Genomic DNA, 20,799 nt, shown 5'->3' with positions numbered 1-20,799 from the left:
GTTGGGTCAGAACGGATCCAACCACCGCAGCCTACATATATTTACATATACAAAGAAACATTGTGCATATATGTGGCTATCATGTAGGAGGTTTGGATGATAAATATGCGAGTTGTGTTTGATCATGTTCTGGTGTGGTAGCAACTAACTAGGGAAAGGAGAAGGGAGAATTTGTTAATAAAGTGAAGGGAAGAGAGGGCAGGGAAGGGGAATGTTGAATTTGGGGGAAAATCTGGTGTGTTGCCTCTCGTGGCCACACCCTTCTTTATTTCATTCATTCTATTTTCAAATAGGTCCCTAACTTATATGGTATTTACATCAACAGATGGGTGGAAGATATCAATCATACCGATCTTGATACATCACTTGTTCTGATTAGGACTTAAACCTTTTACAAAGCAATCAGCTAATTGACTACGAGACTTATATATTCTAACTTTAAGACCCCACTATATATCTTCTCCTTGATGAAGAATCGATCAATGTCTACATGCTTAGTGCGGTCAAACTGAACTGGATTGTTTGCAATGTTTATTGCAGCCACATTGTCACAGCGAAGACTCAGTCTCATTCCTCAACACCTTAAGCTCACCCAATAAGTGGTTAAGCCACATCATTTCACATACACTTAATACCATCAATCTATACTCAGCATCTGCAGTGGACTTAGTCACCACCACTTGCTTCTTGCTTCGCCAAGAGACAAGATTGCCTCCAACAAACACATAATATCCAAATATGGATCTTCGATCATCCCTGCTAGTCGCCCAATCGACATCACAATATGCCTCTAGATTCAAATGCCTATTTTTCCTGAAGCATAATCCCTTTGCACATATGTGGTCGCTGTTATCAATAGGTGAGCTGCATGGTCGGCGCCCAAGCATTCCCGTTTCTATTAGCAGATCAAGATCTTCCTTTGAGATAGAACAATCCCCTTCTGTCGGCGTTTAGAAACACCGGCAATGATCAAGTGATCACCAACACGGTCACGAGAAGTGTAGCGACTCAATCACGAGTAGAAGAGACAGGAGTTTATACTGGTTCAGACCAGAGCCCTACATCCAGTGTTGAACTACGTAAGCTAACATTCTCAAAGCCACAGTAGAACAAAACAATAGCTCTATCCCTTCTTTGTTTGAAAAAATCGTTCATTGCTGAGACTTTATGTTCGATCTCTAGGAATTAGTAAAAATGATTGTTGCATATAAAATCTACTCATAAACAATAGAACAAAACCTTTAGAATCTGAAATATTTAGGGCGTGTTTGGCATGGCTCTGGAGTCCAACTCCAAAGGGGAGCAGGCCAGAGCCAGCCAAACGTCCCAACTTCGGAGCAAAATGCTCCTGGAGTCGTAGTGCATTTTGGATCGGAGCTGGGGAGTACCTGGTTTCCAGCTCCAAACGCTCGTGTTACAAACTTCGTCGTGGAGTTCGGATGTATTTACCCGCCACTGCCACTCGTTACAAGAAAACGATTCGTTTCTATCTTTTCTTCTCTCCCGAACGCGTCTCTCCCGCTCCCCACATCCACCGCCCCTTCTGCCCTATCCGCCGCCGCCCGGGAGGCCACCCGCCGCCGCCCCTCCTCCGGGCGCATCCGCCCGCCGCCGCATCTCCCCCCCCCCCCCCCCGCCGCCGCCCCTCCTCCTGGCCCCCGCCGCATCTCCCCCCGCCGGCCGCATCCCCCCCCCTCCCCCCCCCGCCGCATCGCCCACTGCCGCGACTCCCCCCGCCGCATCTCCCCCCGCCGCCGCATCTCCCCCCGCCGCATCTCCCCCCTTCTGCCCTATCCGCCGCCGCCCGGGAGGCCACCCGCCGCCGCCCCTCCTCCGGGCCCCCGCCGCCCTTCGAGCCCCCGCCGGCCTCCGGCCCCCGCCGCGTCTCCCCCCGCCGCATCTCCCCCCGCCGGCCGCATCTCCCCCCCTCCCCCCCCGCCGCATCTCCCCGCCCCCCGCCGCATCGGCCCCCGCCCGCCGCATCTCCCCGCCCACCGCCGCATCCGCCCACGCCGCCGTATCTCCCTCCGCCGGCAAGGTTAGCGCAATTGCAATTGCCTCTCTGTGGTTCCCTTGTGTTATTTCAGATTGTGTATTTTGTCACATGCATTCCCTTTGTGTATATGTTCTCCAACGAAATATGAACATCAAAAGGCTAAGGTGCATGGCTATATGCAATGGTGTTTTCTTTAGGCAATACATCGCGATCCCTACATTGATCTTCCCAGAAAAGAATTTATAGGATGATTAATCTTATATCTGAACTTAATCGACTGCTTCCAGACAAGTATGGCAAATGATGGTGCCTGAAAATGCTTCAGCAATATTTTTGTTTGCTGAAATTATTGCGGATAGTTTTGTAGCTGAAACTAGATTGTCAATAATGCCATGGAAAGAATCTTTTGTCCACTGCTTATTTTAGAGTATTGGTTAAATGCTGGATCCCTGATTGCAACTCTTATCTGAAAAGCTGTACTATTTTTTAAGTGATGGTGTCCTGTAGCATTTTATCATTTCAAATTATCGTGTCGGAAATCGAACCACTACATTAGTCTTATCTAAAAAGAAATTGCTAACCTTGGAATGATGGAATGGAATGGAATTATTAATGTGTTAGCACAATTATGACATTCTGGAATGGAATGATGGTTGCAAATAGTTTGATGGTCCCGTTCTTTGACCTGTTTTGCCATGTGCCCATGTTACTCTTGCACACATGCAGGCAAGTCATTTCCTGAGTCCATAACACATTTTGATCTCTTAATCCTTTCCGCTAGTACTTTTTACTATGCACATGTTATGGAATATGAGAAAGAATGGTTTATCTGATTGTCAGTGCAACATAGGCACCAGAATTGTAAGTGTGTGGTTATATGTTATTAATCGTCCTAATGTTCTTCTCAACAGAAGTGTCTGCTGAAATGTTTTATAAGTTATCTTAGCTTTCTCTGAATTTATTATGTTCTCCATTTTTTTAAATATTGCTGAGAGGTGTCAACCACATATTATTGGGGATGTTTTAGAGGATAGAAATTGATGATTTCTAAGTTGTTTTAGATGGTTGAAATTGATTGGAATGCTGTGAACACTCGGGAACTTTGCAAATTGTTTGCTGAACAAGTTCGTAGAGGGAATCGTCCCAACACGTATTTGAATTCGGTTGGGTATGCTGAAGTTGAGAAAGGGATGAAAGATAGACTCGGTATTGAGGTGAGCAAGCTGCAAATTAAAAACAAATGGGACAAGCTGAAAGAAGATTTCAAGGCATGGAAAAAATTGTTGTTGAGGCAAACAGGAACAGGTTGGTGTCCTACAAAGGGCACCATCGTTATGGACGACGAATGGTGGAAGAAAGCTAGAGCGGTAAGTGTTGAGCTGTTGCTTACATGTTGCATCTTTGTGTTCATTTCAGGTGTATTTATGTGGTTTTTGCATCTTTCAGGACATTCCAGGCTGTGGAAAATTCAGGAAACAAGGACTCCAAAATGAAGAGGAACTACAAGTGTGTTTTGGTAGCATCATTAGTATTGGTACAGATCATTGGTCACCACATATGGCGAGTGCTGAGGAAGGACAAAATGCCACCAATGAAGAAGACACAGCAGAGGATGCAGCTGATATTGGGCAAAATAGCACCAATGAAGGGGGCACACAAGAGGATTCATCTCCTATCAATGAAAATGGCAAAAGAGCACCAAGGTTTATCCAAGAAAAAGGCAAGAAGCCGAAAACAGGGACTGCATTACTCATTCAAGAGGCAGTGACATCCATGGCTACTTCAGCTAGCTCTTATGCTTCCAAGAAAGAAGGAAAATATTCTATTGATGAAGTGATGGGACACGTTCTTGCTTGTGGTGCCGATTATGAGACCAATGAATATTTCATTGCATCTGAATTATTTGTGAAAAAGGAACAGAGAGAAATGTTCATGACGTTTCCTTCTAATGAGTTTAGGTTCAGCTGGCTTACTAGGAAGTATATGGGCAAGTATGGAAAGTAGAGATTGTGTGGCTCCTATGTTTTTTCCCTGTTTCATGGTTTGACTTGTGTCATGTGTTTTTTTCAGATTGTTAAACATGTTTCATGTTTTTTTTTCAGATTGTTGAACATGTATCTTGTATCATGTATCATGATCTTTTTCGAGATTGTTATCTATGTGTTCCCTTATCCATTAATTTAGCTTGTGTCACTTAATAATTTCTTATATTTTCAGATGTCAGAAAGTGAGAGTGACAGTTCTAGTGATAATGGTGACCAGTTTCTTGACATTATCACCAAAGGTGCTAAGCTTGCTGAGATCTATTGTGATTTGTATTTGCATAAAGCTCCACCAAGAGTATCAATTCAAACTGGAATTGGATGGTTACAAGAGACCCTGAATACACCAGGAGAGTGTCACAAAATGCTTCGGATGAACACAGAAATATTCATTGATCTTCATGATGTATTGGTTGAGAGGTACGGGCTACAACCATCCAAACATATGAATACTTATGAGATACTTGCAATTTTCCTATTCATTTGTTCCGGTTGTGAGTCCAATTGGAGGTGCCAAAACAAGTTCAAACACTCAGGAGAAACTATTAGTAGAAAATTCCATGAGGTGCTAGATTGTCTGGTGGCGATGGCTGAACAGTACTTGAGACCAACCAATCCTAATTTTCCCACCATCCACAAGAGGATTCGGAATGATAAAAGAGCGTATCCACACTTCAAGGATTGCATTGGTGCACTTGATGGCACTCATATTCGTGTCTCTGTTTCACCTGATGAACAAGTTAGGTACATTGGAAAGACGGGCATTCCAACTCAAAATGTGCTTGCTGTTTGTGATTTTGATATGCGTTTCACCTATGTGGCTGCTGGTCAACCGGGGTCTTACCATGACACAAGTGTATTGTACCATGCATTTGAGGTAGATGAAGATCACTTCCCACATCCTCCAGAAGGGAAGTACTATGTTGTAGATGCGGGCTATCCTAACCGCCCGGGATACTTGGCTCCATACAAAGGTGAAAGATATCATTTGCCTGAGTGGCATAGAGGTATGGAACCTAATAGTCCAAAGGAGAAGTTCAATCGGGTGCACTCGTCTGTTCGTAACATTATTGAGCGGACATTTGGACTATGGAAGATGAAATGGCAAATATTGTACAAGATGCCTAAATATACTATGCACACACAAAAAAAGATTGTTGCTGCCACTATGGCCTCCACAATTTCATTCGTGAGCACTCAAGTGGTGATGTGGATTTTGCTAAGTTTGATCGAGATCCTAACTTCGTGCCTACGATCCCTGATAGGTACAACAAGTATGCAGTGTCACCACATGCCTCTGATGATTCAACAACTGAAGCAAGCTTTCTTACCATGGATGAATTTCGCGATAGAATAGCGACATCTCTTTCTCTAGCTTGGAATTAGAATCTAATGTTTAGTTAGAAGGTTAGATGAAGACAATGGTCTTGTAATATTTTAGTAATTGTGATCAGTACAATGACTCATTTCTCAGTATCGTGGGCGAATATTTCAATTTCCTTTCATGAATTAAAGACAAAAACAATTACATATGCTTCACCATGCTCAACAAACGTACATTCAACAAACAGGGGTAAGAATGTCTTTCCACACTCAAAAACCTCTTTTCTGGAGCCGTCAACACCAACCTTGCCAAACACCACAAAAACTCCAGAGCAGAGTTGCTCCACCCTGGAGTTCTGGAGCAGAGCAGCTCCGGGACGGAGCAGAGCCCTGCCAAACACACCCTTAACTAATATTATTATCTTTATTAAACCGGAAAGAATCACTGGCCTCTCCTCGCTCCTGGCCCCACACACAGTATCGTGGGCCCCACTGCTACCCCACCGCCACAGGACGAATCCCAACCTTCTCCTCCCTTCTGGCCCATGCACAGTACCGTGGGCCCCACTGCAACCCCAACGTCACAGAACGAATCCCAGCCTTCTCCTCCCTTGTGGCCCCACGCACAGTCCTGTGGGCCCCACTTCTACCCCATGCCAGGGAAAAAATTCCTTTCACCCTGGCCCCACGTGAACAGTTTAGCAGGCCCCATCTCCACCGCAACATCAGGGAAAAAATCCCCTCCACCGCGCTACTGCCCCCCACGTGAACTGTATCACGGGTCCCACCTCCAAACCAACGCCAGAGAAAAAATTCTTCCCACCGTGACCCCTGCAAACAGTACAACAGGCCCCACCTCCACCCCAACGCCATGGAAAAAAATCCATTCCACCGCGAGCGATGTGAACAGTACAGCAACGGCCCCCACCTCCACCCAACGCCAGGAAAAATTCCCTTCCACCGCAAGCGACGCAAACAGTACAACAACGGCCCCACCTCTTTTGTCCCCTTTGCACACGCAGCAAGGCGCGTGCCATCTCCTAGTTATACTAGTATAATGCCCGTGCTAACGCAACGACTTAAAATATCAATGCAAAACATGTATATTTATAAAAATTATTAAAGTGCACTACTTCGCAGAACATAAAAGAACAATATTAAAATTCAATTAATACACATCATTCCATATCCTATTTTAATGAATAAATTTCATACAAGCATCAATAGTATTTTTCTTTTTGAAATGAAACTTATCCTCTTAAGTGTCGCTCTTATACTTGTTGAAATATTTTCGATGCACTCATTCCGCCGATATTTTAACAAATCGATCAAGAAACAATTGCGTAAAATAGCAGAATTCTGCAAAATATAATTAAAAACCACTAATAAACATTCAAAGTGTTTTGTATTAAAATATAAGAATAGTTAAAGTAGAGACTACTAACCATAGTATTCTATACTAATTAAAGTTTTCTTTCATTTCTGCATCCATAGAATTGTATCTCGCCCGTCGCTTCATGGAACAGTCTATCGTTGATGTAGGATCTATAAATGCAATGTAACTCGTCAATACGAATAAATACAAGTACAAATAGAACCAAAGAATACATGGAAGTACCTAGAAAAGGATTGAATGAAGAGTTGTCAGTCATGAGGTTGCCACTGCCAATAATGTTAATTAAATGATATTGTTATATTTCAACTATATAAATATTACCGTCGAAACTCCTGAAGATTAAATTGAATGAATTCAGTAAATTTGTACAATGGTCAAATTATCCATGTGGAGGAACGGAAGAGAGGGCAGCACTGCATCCCGAAGGAGAGGCCGCAGAGGTCGACGCGAGCTACCTGAAGAGGTCGTGGTGGTCGGTGCAGCACGCTAGAGAGGCCGCATAGGTGAATTTCGTAGCACGCTGTGGGGTCATTGCGTCACGCCGGAGAGCATGCGGTGGTCGGTGCGACCTACCTGAAGACGTCACGGTGGTCGGCGCAACACGCCGTGGGAATCGTCGCGGCACGCCGGAGAGGCCACAGGGGTGAGCGCAGCACACCAGAGAAGCCGCGGGGTGGGCGCGGCATACCAGAGGAACCGCGGAGGATGGCATAACACGACAGAGGAGTGGAGGCGCGACACACCAGAGAGGACTCGGGAGCGACACAGCATGTCGGAGGAGTGACATCGCAGGGATACCACTGCACGTCTGCAGCGGATATCTGTGTTACCCTACCAAGGATGGAAATTCCGACCATAATGTGCGTGAATCCATGACGAGTAGATGCGATTCTCCGGCGAGATCTCCTCGCGAGACAATTAGTCAGGTGGGAAAAAGTGCCTGTATGGAAAGTTTGGTAGATGATGAGGGTAGGATCCGGATTGATTTGGGTTACTATATCCGCGACGGGTGTGATTGAATAAACGGTAGATATAGTAGAAGTACTCATACTCAACATAGATCGACAGTACATAATCATTTCGTCAACAGGTAGTTTGTCAATTATATAGTGGTTTAGATTTTAACACAGAATATCATAATAGAACTGAATTTGCATTAGCAAGTTTACCTTCTGCGGAATTCGTCGGAGTTGAATAATGACCTTTCAATAAAGTAGTCGTTATTTAGAAGGCCGCCACTGACAAGGTCACGTTTTTTTGTCTAATGGCCAACAACAGAACTTCCCAGCGGCACTTTGCCTCGATGTTGCAACTACAAGAGCTGCTTCAATATCTTGGTTGTTCTGGATTGTGATCCACACCGTCATTATCTGGGTACTTCAACGCCATGGCTGCATAATTATATACATACATACATACTCCCTCCGTTTGGAAATATAAGTCGTGTTGGAGTTAGGCACAGGAATTAAGGAAAAGTGAAAAAGTTGTATTGCACAGGAAATGAGAAGGAGAGAGATAGAGATAGGGATGTATTGGGAAGTGAGAAAGGTGTATTGGGAAGTGAGAATGATTTATATTGTTGAACAAATTTCGAGTGCCAGAACGACTTATATTTCTGAACGGAGGGAGTACAGTTTAACTTTACCCACACAACTATAATTGGAAGTTCAAAACATAACTATACTTTGTCTATACAAAATCAACCAGGGAGGGGAAGACTTGAGTGGAACTACATTTGTCAGAACAAAACGAACAAGCTGATCAGACGCATAGAGGGGAAGAGAGAGGAAAATGAACACAGCCGACCAAGAGCCATCGAGCAGACCGACCAAGCAGTGTCCGGAAGCTAGGTGAGGAGGTCGACCAGGAGTCGTCGAAGCAAGACGCAGCTACTACTTTACGAAGCAACAACCTTACAAAGCAATCCACCTGCTAGTGTCACAGGATCCGGCTCACATCGATGATCATGCTCGTTCTACCTGTCGCCTAGGCCCACATCCCAGCCCCGTAATGGGATATGTCAACGTTCGGTGTTATATTTTTTTTCCAGGCTATTTCAATTGAAAGCGCTTAAAAGGCTTCAACACATGATGATTTAGGGTGTATTTGAAATATCTAGAGATAACAATTAGCTAGCTAATAAATTATTCCAACTAATGAAATACTACCTCCGTTTCGCACGAAACGGGGGTAGTATTTGTTAGTTGAGAGATAGCTAATAATTAACTAGGCTATTAGCTGAGTATGTTTGGAACCTCTAGAACTAATTTTAGCAGTTACTACCTCTGCTCCTAAATATTTGTCCGTGAACTAACCGCGGACAAATATTTAGGAATGGAGGGAGTAACTATTATCTCTAGAGGTTCCAAACACATCCTTAATCCGTTATGACTAGAAATAGTTTTCCATTGTTTATCAGATTTTTGTTGTTCTTATCTCATGATGTCTCTTTTATCGTATACTCCCTCCGTTTTTTTAATTGTTGTTGCCTGTTAGTTTATTTTTGAATTAGCGGACGACAACAATTACAAAACAGAGGGAGTACAAAATATGACATATTTGGAAGAAAAAAACATCTACCAACAGTTGTAAATATGGTCCCCATTTATTTATAAATATATTTTCATTTCCTTTTAATTACAAAAGATTTGACTTGAACTTTTTTATGCGGGTGAAGTATGATTAAAAGAGTATATATATTTTTTTCAAAATATATATTTGAACGAAGGCTGCATTTTTTACAATCCAAAATTCACCTGCCAGCGTCACAGGATCCGGCTCAATCGATGATGACGCCTGTTCTGGCGGCTTGTGCCGGTCGGCAACCTTCCCTAGGCCCACATCCCAGCACCGATCTCACCTCCTCGAGCCGCGGCGAGGCGACGCCCTCTCCCTCCGGCCTCCAACTCTCGCCTCCGAGGACTGCCTCTGCGTGCCCGAGCGCTCGATTGACGTAGCCTCCAACTCGCCGACGCGCCGCCGTACTTTGATCCACCTGGACTTTGATCCCCCCCCCCCCACGCGCGGCCGTACCCGGGCAAAATGGCGCAGATCCCCAACCTCGACAACGCGCCGCTCAATCTCGCCGCACTCAGGTCCCATCCCCTCCTCCCGCACCACCTGCCTCCACCTGTTGCGGGTTCTGACAGTTGTGTTTGGTGGGTCTTTTTTTGCAGGGAGCAGTCGCAGAAGGAACTGCTCAGCATCCTCAAGAGCGTGAGTCCCTCGTCTCACACCACTGCCGGTTATCGTTGCTGTTGATTGATGCTGAACTGAAGAATTTGATTTCCTTTGTCGCGTCTGTCAGATTAGGGGGAAGAAGTGTCTTGTCATCGACCCCAAGCTGGCGGGGACCCTGTCTCTGGTCGTGCAGACGTCCCTTCTAAAGGTGAGGTGATGGAACGGTGAATTGTCGAGGATGATCACCTTCTCTTAACCAACTTCTCTTTAGAAAATGCTCTACTTTTACTCTGATCTTAGTTATCTTAACACTACTAGTATTTCTCATGGTACCTCTGGTACACCAAGTCACGAGTATGGTTCTTGACAATGCCTCTTATGGTTATCAGGAGTACGGTGCAGAGCTGCGGCTCCTCTCGTCCGATCCCCTGCAGACGGAATGCCAGAAAATCATATATCTTGTGCGGTCTCAGCTCAGCTTCATGAAATTAATTGCAAGTCAGATCAAGAGCGATGAACCCAAAGGGCTCCAGAGGGAATACTTCCTCTACTTTGTGCCACGCCGCACTGTTGCTTGCGAGAAGGTACCGTTTATTGTTTCCCCTGTCTGGACTAATATATTTGCTGCTCCTGTATGGTTGGATGGAGTTACTGATTTCTTGTCTCGTTTCTGTAATGGAACCGAAGATTCACTTTAATGGAACTGAAGAATGTTTATTAACTTTTAATTAAGTTGTGGTTGGAAGAGGGCTGAACTAAGATCGCTGTCGTGCTTCGGACTTGCAGGTCTTAGAGGAAGAGAAAGTACATCAGAAGTTGACAATTGGAGAATACCCATTGTATCTTGTTCCATTGGATGAGGATGTCCTCTCTTTTGAACTGGAACATTGTTTGCAGGTATTATTGCATTTGGGTCTAGCATATATATTTTTTCTCTGAATCTCAGTTTAGTTTGTTACTTACTATTCTCAGGAGTGTCTTATCCAAGGTGATACAAGTTCTATCTGGCATGTTGCTAAAGCGATTCATAAGTTAGAGGTATTGTTATTTCTTTCAGTTATGGATATACAGAGTCATGTTCCTGAAATAAAGTAACAAATTCAAGATGCATTTCTTCTCGGCAATGGTAATATGGACATGCTAACTTGCTAATATTTTCTGTGAGGAGTGCACCATTCTCACCAAATTTACAATTACATGCATTATGGAAAAATTGTTTGTGACTAAGTATTTAAATCTATGCACTTACATGTATTACTTGTGCTTTGCCAGTTTGCCTTTGGAGTTATTCCTAATGTTAGGGCCAAGGGTATGGCCTCAACCAAGGCAGCGGAGTTGTTGAATCATATGCAACTTGAGGATCCTGTTAATATGGATGATGTAACACCAATTGACTTGTTTTCTTGTGAATAAAATCTCTAAGCTTGTTTGAATCTGACCACTTCTTTTTTTTGCAATATTTTAGATGGGGATTCCAGAGATAAACACTGTTATTTTGTTGGATAGGGAGGTACACATTCTTTCCTACTTGCTTTGATATCTTCAACTCTAAAGTCTTTTCTATTCATTTTGATATCTTCAACTCTAAAGAGAACCATGCTGCTGTCTACTGCATATTTGTTGCCCTTAAGCCATCTACTAAAATAAAACAATACACATACATCCTTATACTATTTTGGTGTCGTCTAGGATTTCTAATTTGTGCTTATCTCATTCAGGTGGACATGGTGACACCAATGTGCTCTCAGTTAACATATGAAGGTTTATTGGATGAGGTAGGCTACAAATCCTTGTTATCCATATTATTCATGGGAATTTGATATAGAAATATTTTCTATTAATCTCTGACATTTTAATAAGGAAATATGTGTAAATGTCATGTGTGATGTTAACAATAATATGTGACCCTCTAGTCCATTCATGACAGACCACAATTTGAGGTGATGAGAGACCCCTCTATCACGTAAATGGAATTATCCCAGTTAGAAGAAACATTTAAATGATAGTGGGACCTGTTAGAATATAAACGAGTAAACCATTTTCACTATCAGCTTTAAGCTTTTAGGTGAACTGGTTGGTGCAGTTCATTTAATATGATATCACAGCCAGAGGTCTCGAGTTTGAATCCTGACAGATGCAATTTAAAAAAATTAAAATAAATTGTAGCCAACTCTGATTCCACGTATGTGTCCTAAGAGAGCCTGCCAGTGAGAGGGGGTGTTAGAATATAAAAGAATAGACCATCTTTCCCTATCAACTTAGCTTTTAGGTGAACTGGTTGGTGCAATTCATTCAATAGGACCTTCCACACCCCTAATTATGGTTTCTTGTGATGGATCAGATGAATAAAAATGTTTCTTAGATTATTAGCACACCAAGACTATCTCCACTAGATATACGATCTTCTGATAAAGTAGCCACTATAAACTTTGGGTGTTGACATTCACATTCTAGTGTTGACTTATCAAAATTGAGTCAACACTCTAGCATTGCTTTATCCAAAGTTAATCAAGACATTCCTTTTCTGATTGTCCTACTATGCATGCATAATTGCACTACGCAATTGTGTTGTCATAGTTGTGTGATTGGTTTTTATGATTTGCTATGGTGTAAACAAATATTTTCTTTAAGTGATTTTTCTATATAATGTTTGCAAAATTTTTACGATTTGCTATTGGTTGTAAACAAATGTTTTCTCTAATGGCCTGTTTGGATCCTGGAATTGAATTCCATTATAACAATAGTCATTTAGACACATATCAATTAAGCTAATATTGTTTTATGCAAAATATATTTGTATACTATTATTAACAAGATATCGGAGATATTTATATGCTTTGTTTTTACTATTGAGGAGTGAGTCGAAGAGCGTTCTATAAGTTGTAGAGTAGAAACAAATTCTACTGATACACAAAATCATTTCCCTTCCTCCACCCCATGAATTTGGGATAAGCTTATATCTGAACCAAGACTATTTAAGTAAATTCCAATTCCACCAAAATGAATGGACCCAAACGCCCTATAAGTGATTTTTCTATAGAATGTTTGTGAACTCGCCTTGAAAGCAATTAGCTTTTAGATATAATTCAGAAATGTGGAATAAGATTTACTATCCTGTGCCCTGGCGACTTGTGCCCTTCTATTGTTAGATTACACTTACTGCTATGATCCTCTTTTAGAAAATACCTATCACTGGATTGCAATTTGTGGATTTAGACTGTTGAAATATAACTGAATTGTCTACTTTTCTCACCACTCTTATACTTTTTTATACAAATGGTTGGTCATAGGAGCTTAGTATGGTATCAGAATTAAAGGTCTCGGAGGTTTACAGTTTGAATCCTGACCCACCTTTCTCCATGAGCTTAGGCTTCTGTGTGCAACTGGTGGCTGCATGGTAGTTTACTATGTACACTTAGTTTAACTGAAATTGCATATATTCATGCTTTTTCTAGTTTTTGCAGTAGGGTGATAGAGCATCTTAGCTTCATTACGATTTATCTCGTTTTGCCTATTCCAGATGTGATTTTGGCTCTCATGGGCCAGCAAGTCTGGGATATTTGTTGTGTAATTCTGTGATCATGTTTGGTTTTGCAGATGCTTCAAATTAATAACGGGTCTGTTGAAGTTGATGCAAGCATCATGGGGAACCAGCAGGATGGAAAAAAGGTTAAGGTTCCTCTGAATTCAAGGTAAGTATCCGTTGTTATATATATATATATATATAGCCTCCGACAGTATTCTTCATATATTCAAATACATGTTAATATAGTTCTAAGATTGTTATCTCCACTTCTTTTTCCTGCAAGTATTGGGTTTTCTGTATATGCTTCTATCAGGATCCTTGTCCACCTCTAAATACTTATGGTTAATTGAACCTTCTAGATATGCTTATTACTGTACCTACACTTGCTTCACATTATGCCATATATTTATATTAATCTTCAATATTTTCAGTGATAAGTTATACAAGGAGATTCGAGACCTCAATTTTGAAGTTGTAGTTCAGGTTTACATCACTGACTTTGGCTCTTGTCTGTCATTGAATGAACTTGTGCTAACCTTTTTGTGGTTTTGCTTGTTCTGGCTAATTTTATACCTAACTGCAAATATGTGTAATGTTCCAGCTACTACCGTTTTTATCAAACTTAAACGATTTTAAATTATATTGGTTGCAGGTCTTGCGTCAAAAGGCAACATCTATTCAGCAAGATTACGCAGAAGTAAAATCCACTAATGTAAGAACTGAAGTGTTTAGTGTTATCTTGACATTGATATTTATTATGCTTTACTAATACTGTCGAAGAAAATAGTGCAAATGCCTGAGTGCATATATGTTTCAGATAGTACATTTGTTTTAAAATGAGTTAAAAATTACAATGAGCCCATATGTTTAAATTTAGAATTTTTATTGGCGTACTTGTTATTAAATTAATATTTCCTTAATGGAGAATGCCTCTATAACACATTGTATCTTTTAGACCAGGAATCCTTAGAATTGTTTGATAAATTGAATGTTTGGTGTGATATCACAAATTATTGGCATTTAAACATTATCATATCATCGGCATTTAATAAGTACACTATCGTATCATCGGCATTTAAACATTAAAATGTCATGCTATTATCCCACAAATTTCATATGCATTGTGTCATTAACAGTTTGTCTTGTGTCATTAGCAGTTTGTCTTGAATAAGTATCGTAGAGCCAGGGCAAGTCTTAGCAATAGATCAGTAGATTAGTGCCTCAAGTATAGGGGAATACAGCCTGGGCAGCACCAATTTGTCTGTTCCTCGAGAGATTTCGGCTCCCTGTACCTCAAAAATATTTTTTTAAGAAAATTGTCTGCAGATACTTTTTAAATTGGGTAATACTGTGTAATAATGTGGCTGTAATATATTTCCATACAGAAAAGTGCAAAATCTATATGTTGTTACAGCTTGATATAGATTTATTTAACATTATTTTTATTGTACAGACTCAGTCAGTTTCTGAGCTGAAGGATTTTGTGAGACGATTGCACTCTCTACCCGAGATAGCTGTGAGTTTGTGTGCTCTTCATTTTACCTCTGTTTTAACTGTACTAACTGCATCCTTAAATTAGAGGCATGTTCATTTGGCACAACACTTGCAATCTTTCACGGGAAAGCCCTCCTTTCATGCTCGACTGGACATAGAACAAACAATATTGGAGGTTCAGAACTTTGAAATGTGAGTATATCTTCTCTTCTTTATTCTTTTTTGTTTACTGGGTACAAAGAAAACATAAACTAAAACTAAAATATGTACTTATATACTACCTCCGTTTCGCAATACTTGTCACCGGTTAGTTCAAGTTCATTTTGAACTAACCGGTGACAAGTATTGCGAAACGAAGGTAGTATTACTTTTACTAGTTGCAATAAGTTTTATGCATCTCAGTTTTCTGAGTTGATGTTAAAAATACTGGCTAAGCCGCTAAGGTGATTTCATCCACAGATGTTTTGAGTATATCGAGGAGATGATACATAAGCAGGAAGCTATTGAAAATGTTCTTCGGCTTCTTGTGTTACTCTCAACTTTATGTGCCAACATGTCGAGATTTGCAAAAATTTACCATGTTATTACCCTAACTACTAACCGAGTTCCACGAGTTTTGTTGAATATTCGATGGAGGGACTCGGAAGAAGTAGACACTCGGTTCGTGTTGAAAATGAAGGAAAACTCCACAAAATTGAGGGTCGGATTGCGAGCCAGGCAATCCCGACCCTCGACGGGTGCTTTGATAGCAAGATGAACGATGTCGAGCCAAAGGGGAGGCTGACCAAACCTACCCTGGCCCGGTCGGCCTGGGGAGGGACCGGCCGACCTTGGGGCCAAGCCCTGACCCGACCAAGCCAGGACCCAACCCGGCCAGCCTAGGGCCAGCCCGGCTGGCCTGTGGTCGTCTCGGACGATCTGGGCATGGGCCAAATCAGGGTGCAAATGCCTGGGAAAGGCCAAGGTCAGGAGGGCCAAGCCAACCCTAGCTAAGGGGGGCCGGCCGACCTCACATTGGTCCCGGCCGACCTGGCAAGTCCACCACTTCGGCATCGATCACTCCCACGGCTTCTCCACATAATCTACGCGCCATTTTGGAGGGTCCACCGGGCAGTCACTCGGGCTAGGAGGCCGGGCGGGCTAGACTCACACCCGGCCGGCCTGGGGTTGACCCAGCTCAGGTTAGAGCCACCCCGGGCGGGCTAAGTCAAGCCCGACCGACCTTCACTCGGGGGAAACCTGGCCGTGACTCTACATAGTACACGTGGAAGGATGTGGGAGCCTCCTGGAGGCGGTTACCAGGCCAGGTAGGCCCACCCCAGGCCGGCCGGCCTGGGGGTAACCGACCTCGGGCTCCTATTTAAGCTGGAGCCTCCTGAGGGTTCAACACACACTCCACTCTTGTGCAAAGCCAGAGAAATTCCGAGTTGTAGTGCTCTTCCTTTAGTTTTAGCTTAGGTGTAGCCCTGTCGGAAATTTAGGTCGAGTCGAGCGTAGCTCGGACTCCGGATTCAGTCCTTCGGAGCCGGTGAGCTCTTGTATCTTTTCGGTTTTCCAAGAGTCGGACTTTAGAGTTGCTCGAGTTACTTTATCTATATTCCATATCTATATAGGTAGCTTGAGTACTCTATATCATGTGCCTTTATATATACTTAGTACTTATTTACTCTTACCTTGAGCTTAGATGCGTGCATAGTTACTACCACTTAGGCCCCACTCTACCTGTTTATTTTACTGTGGGTGATTCGCCTGAGTTAGATTTCCGATTACTACCGTTAGGTTTAGTTGGGAGTAATCGGAATCTACTCAGGGATCTTTTCCTAAACATAAGGGGAAGGTCTTGGTTTTACTTGTGAACGAGGTGTCCGGAGTAATTTCAACTTTGAAGGTTTGCGTGCTCGCACGGAATGTTGTGGTAGCCGCTCGTGGTGACAGCATCTGTTGGTCGCTGTAGTTCACCCCGCCGACGCGATAATACGGCAAGAATCTGGGGGTTGAGATATCCCTTGTTTGGATTCCTTGCTGTGATACCCACCTGCCAGAGTCGCGAAGCAGTCTAGGACTTTAGAGTGTACCGTATCGGAATCCTAGGTAATGTGCTGTGATAGGTATAGAGTATATAGGTTATATAGGAATCGTAGCTTAGCCTAAAACCTCCCGGCAAGGTGAAACCTTAGCTTAACTATAGGGCAACTGACCGAGTATGTGTCTGTTATCTCTTTTGATAACGTTTATCCCTGCTTAAGCTAGTCGTAACCTGCTATTCTTGTTCGCTACTTCCATTCTCTAAGTTGTGATAGAGGCAATACTTCCCTTGGATTAAATACTGTAGCTGGAGAATACTTCCAGTGAAATACTAAATTGATATTTCCGTGGCGCTTGCGGAGTTGCATAAGAAATGTCAACAAGCATTTCTGATACCGTTGTCGGGAAAGCCAGTTATTTCTATCATTCTTAGAAAGGAAGTGAGGATAGTTTAGCAATTACAACTAGTCTTTTGCAGGCTCACCCTGTTCTTGTGTCTGGTCTTAACAGGGGAGTGCATGTCCAGTTTCAACCTGCCGGACAATTACCAGCCGGATCCTGACGCACTTTTACGGAGAAAATCCAGAAATTCTACGCCTAGACCAAAGGAATCCGTCGTCCGTAAGATCATTGACCAGTTTGAGGGTGTTCCTGCCGTTGACGAACCCATGACCACCAACAAGACAATCCACAAGTTTTCGGCTCTGTCCGTCTCCAACATACCGAAGAGGCCAGAGACTAATGTCGGGGAGGTGAGCTTCGACTTAAAGTCTGCACTCATCAACATAGTGCAGCAAAGCTCATTTTATAGCAAGCCATCAAAGGATGCTAATGCTCATCTTCAACACTTCTTGGAGATTTGCAACATCTTCACCATCTGTGAAGTTTCTACAGATGCGGTACGTCTTCGTCTTTTTTCTTTTTCACTGTTAGAGAAAGCGAAGCAGTGGTTCTACGCCAACAAGGAGACTGTGTTAACTTAGGAGAAGTGCTCAAATACCTTCCTCTCCAAGTATTTTGAAACGCTAGTAAAAACCTACCCAGTTGTGTCTGCTGGAGAAGCTTCTGCAACGTACTACTTTGGAAGCATAACCGGCTGAGGCCTTTCATCGAGCACCTACTGAGCAGGAATGAATCGGAGCAGAGCAGGAGCTTACCGGTTTGGGATGCTGACTGATGCAAACGCCGGGCGTGGGATCATGGCCAGCGCCACCCATGCTGTTTGATGCACCCATGGACAGAAACGTCGCGGCAGAGTCTTTGTGAATGGACACAGCCGACGCACCATCTGTAGAGCTTCAAGTCAACACTAGTAACTACTTTTGCTCACATTTGCTGTATTGAAAAACGGGCTAATGGTAATATAATTAGTATGATAGATTCTAATCATCATTTAGTCATGATTTCTAAAATTAATTTTGAAATTAGTTCATATCTACATACACTACAATAAATTGGGAAACATATGTCGGTCAAATTAGACCTCCTTTGGTTCAAAGGAATTTTATAGGAAAATTGTAGGATTTGATTTTCTATAAGAATTGATACTGTAGCATCCTTTGGCTTGCAGGATTGGAGCATAGGAAAATTGGAGGAAGTATTCCTTTGCAACCTATTTCGTACGAAATTCTCAGGAAACAAAACATCTACTCAGAGCTCTTTTTTCCATCAATGCGTAGGAACGAGGCAAATCAAAATGGTAACCAGAGCTTGGATCACTTCTTGATTGCGCTGATCTACTGACACATATAACATCGTACAGGAATGAGTGGATGAATGCCTTGGTAACTCAACGAGTGGGTCCAAGTTAATTTATTACTTTTGAAGATTCCCACATTTTTCCTACAACCAATCCAAACAACTCCTCCTTCAAAATTCCTGTGTTTTTTATTCCTATGTTTTGCACATGTATTCCTATTCTATTCCTATATTTTTCCTATTCCTACATTTTTCTACCCTGCATTTCAAAGAAGCCCTAAGTATGTTGAGGTCTACAAACTTAATTCAGTTAAGCAATGTCGGTTTGTCCACATACTTAGCATTGTAAATATGTCGGTATGACGTGGCACCCGCATACCTAAGTATGTCGGCTTCTCAACATATCTAGATGAGTGTCCTGTTGACAAAATGAACATGAAGCGTTGATCTATGTCGAGTATGAGTACTCGTTGTAGATCTACTGTTCCTTCTCACCTCGTTACATATCTATTCATGTGCCAGTATAATAAATTAATTACATTCAAATTAATTGAATATCCAAATTTTAATATGTAGAGATAATCTGCATCATGTGTGGTATCACCTTCTATTTTTTACGCTGCCAACAAGGAAATGTCACAATCACCTAATAAACTTATTATGTTAAAAAAAATTAGAATCTCAATGTCTAGCACGTAGAATCATACAACCTGTGTAACTCCCCTTTACACCGCACTCCACCGGCAGAAGCCACACACCCCTGCGTGCATAACCGTGCAAGCGCAACGCGTCAACGTCTATGCAAGATGCATAAGACTGTTGCCGTAAAAGTTAAATAAAAATAGTACTTAGAATTCAACCCGTATATCACGGTCATGACATTAAATAGTAAATAATTTATATTTTTGAATGCATTGAAAAAATTAAAGAATCATAATTAGTAATGAGTATCAATTATTTACATTTTTTAAATAAATTGAAATATCATAATTAATAATTAATATCAAATAATTCATATTTTGAAATAGATTGAAGAATCGTAACTGTAGTTAGTTTGAATTAATAATCTTTTAAACCGTTGCGTTAGCAGGTGCGCTGTATTAGTGATAAGAACGTCGAACTAACTATGTCGGATAAGTATGTTGGTGCTACATAAGTATGTCGATCTATTAGAGGTAACTATGTGAGTTTTCATCTATATATGTTTTGCAGTTTCTTGTAGTGATATCCTAATTAGCATTCAAGTATTAAACTAATTTTTAGTTAAGAGGATCTAAACATCACCTTACATCATACAAATTAAAGATCCCAACGCCGCAGCTAGCTCGTTCAAACCCCCACGCCCTCGGACAACTAATCTCATATTTATTTTATGGAAAGATTTGTAAAGTAGTTAGCTACTGTAATACAATAATGGTAGAACGAAAAATCATGTCATATTCAGCTTGGCCCCATAAGCTACTCCTTATGTCCGTGTTACCAACAATATACGGAGTAATCAATAAATCTGAGCATGGAGCGGTGCGATAAATAAGGTTCTTTAACCTGCTTTGAAATTTTAGTAAAGAACTATCCGACTCAATCCTAAATCAAACCGGTTCACATGAGCCTTACGACCCATCGGCCCAAGGATAACCGAACAACTTAACCTGCGGGCCGGGTCAAAAAGATTGTAGCCCATGAATTCAAAGAGAAAATGTTAGTCGTATTCAACAGATTTGGATGTTTTTATTTTTTTTCTTATGAATCTAAAGTTAAGTAAAGTAATTCCAATTTAAACTATACATATCTCAAATAACACTTAAAACTTCTATTTGAGGACATATATATTTCTCATATAAAATATTCAATTTTGAAGGAAGAAAAAAAGACTTCTATGGGGGTGTTTGGGAATACTTCACCCTCCAGCTTTACACTGAATCTAGAGTTTATAAATTAAATTGAATATATTTAATATTTATATTTTAAAAATATAAAACAGTTATTCAGAATACTATCTATATATCTGCAACTTCAACTTCATAAATATTTGAAGCAGATAATAAGATGCTTTACCAACTTCACAAAATTTCTGAAATGGAAGGAGTCCCAAACATAGCCTATATCCCTTCCTCACGCG

The 20,799-nt window shown here is 41.7% G+C and overlaps 2 protein-coding genes across 3 annotated transcripts; both read left to right on the top strand.

Moving 5' to 3' along the window:
• The first annotated feature begins 3,057 nt into the window (after positions 1–3,057).
• LOC112884288 (L10-interacting MYB domain-containing protein-like) lies at positions 3,058–4,000 on the top strand. Its single transcript, XM_025949667.1, has 3 exons — positions 3,058–3,278; positions 3,360–3,369; positions 3,443–4,000. Exons 1-3 carry the CDS (start codon positions 3,058–3,060, stop codon positions 3,998–4,000), a joined length of 789 nt encoding a protein of 262 aa, XP_025805452.1.
• A 5,584-nt stretch (positions 4,001–9,584) lies between these two features.
• Positions 9,585–19,014, top strand: LOC112887109 (vacuolar protein-sorting-associated protein 33 homolog). 2 transcript variants are annotated; one of them, XM_025953204.1, is made up of 15 exons: positions 9,585–9,852; positions 9,934–9,973; positions 10,065–10,145; positions 10,327–10,521; positions 10,724–10,834; positions 10,910–10,975; positions 11,210–11,317; positions 11,403–11,447; positions 11,656–11,712; positions 13,535–13,629; positions 13,895–13,946; positions 14,116–14,175; positions 14,917–14,979; positions 15,043–15,149; positions 17,493–19,014. In XM_025953204.1, exons 1-15 carry the CDS (start codon positions 9,800–9,802, stop codon positions 17,542–17,544), a joined length of 1,185 nt encoding a protein of 394 aa, XP_025808989.1. In that variant the 5' UTR covers positions 9,585–9,799; the 3' UTR covers positions 17,545–19,014. The 2 variants fall into 2 exon arrangements, with proteins under 2 accessions (XP_025808989.1, XP_025808988.1); XM_025953203.1 differs by having other exon boundaries at positions 10,889–10,975.
• Positions 19,015–20,799: the final 1,785 nt, after the last annotated feature.

Source organism: Panicum hallii, chromosome 3, assembly GCF_002211085.1.
Source record: "Panicum hallii strain FIL2 chromosome 3, PHallii_v3.1, whole genome shotgun sequence".
NCBI classification, from domain to species: domain Eukaryota; kingdom Viridiplantae; phylum Streptophyta; class Magnoliopsida; order Poales; family Poaceae; genus Panicum; species Panicum hallii.
This window is presented reverse-complemented; position numbering and strand designations above follow the sequence as displayed.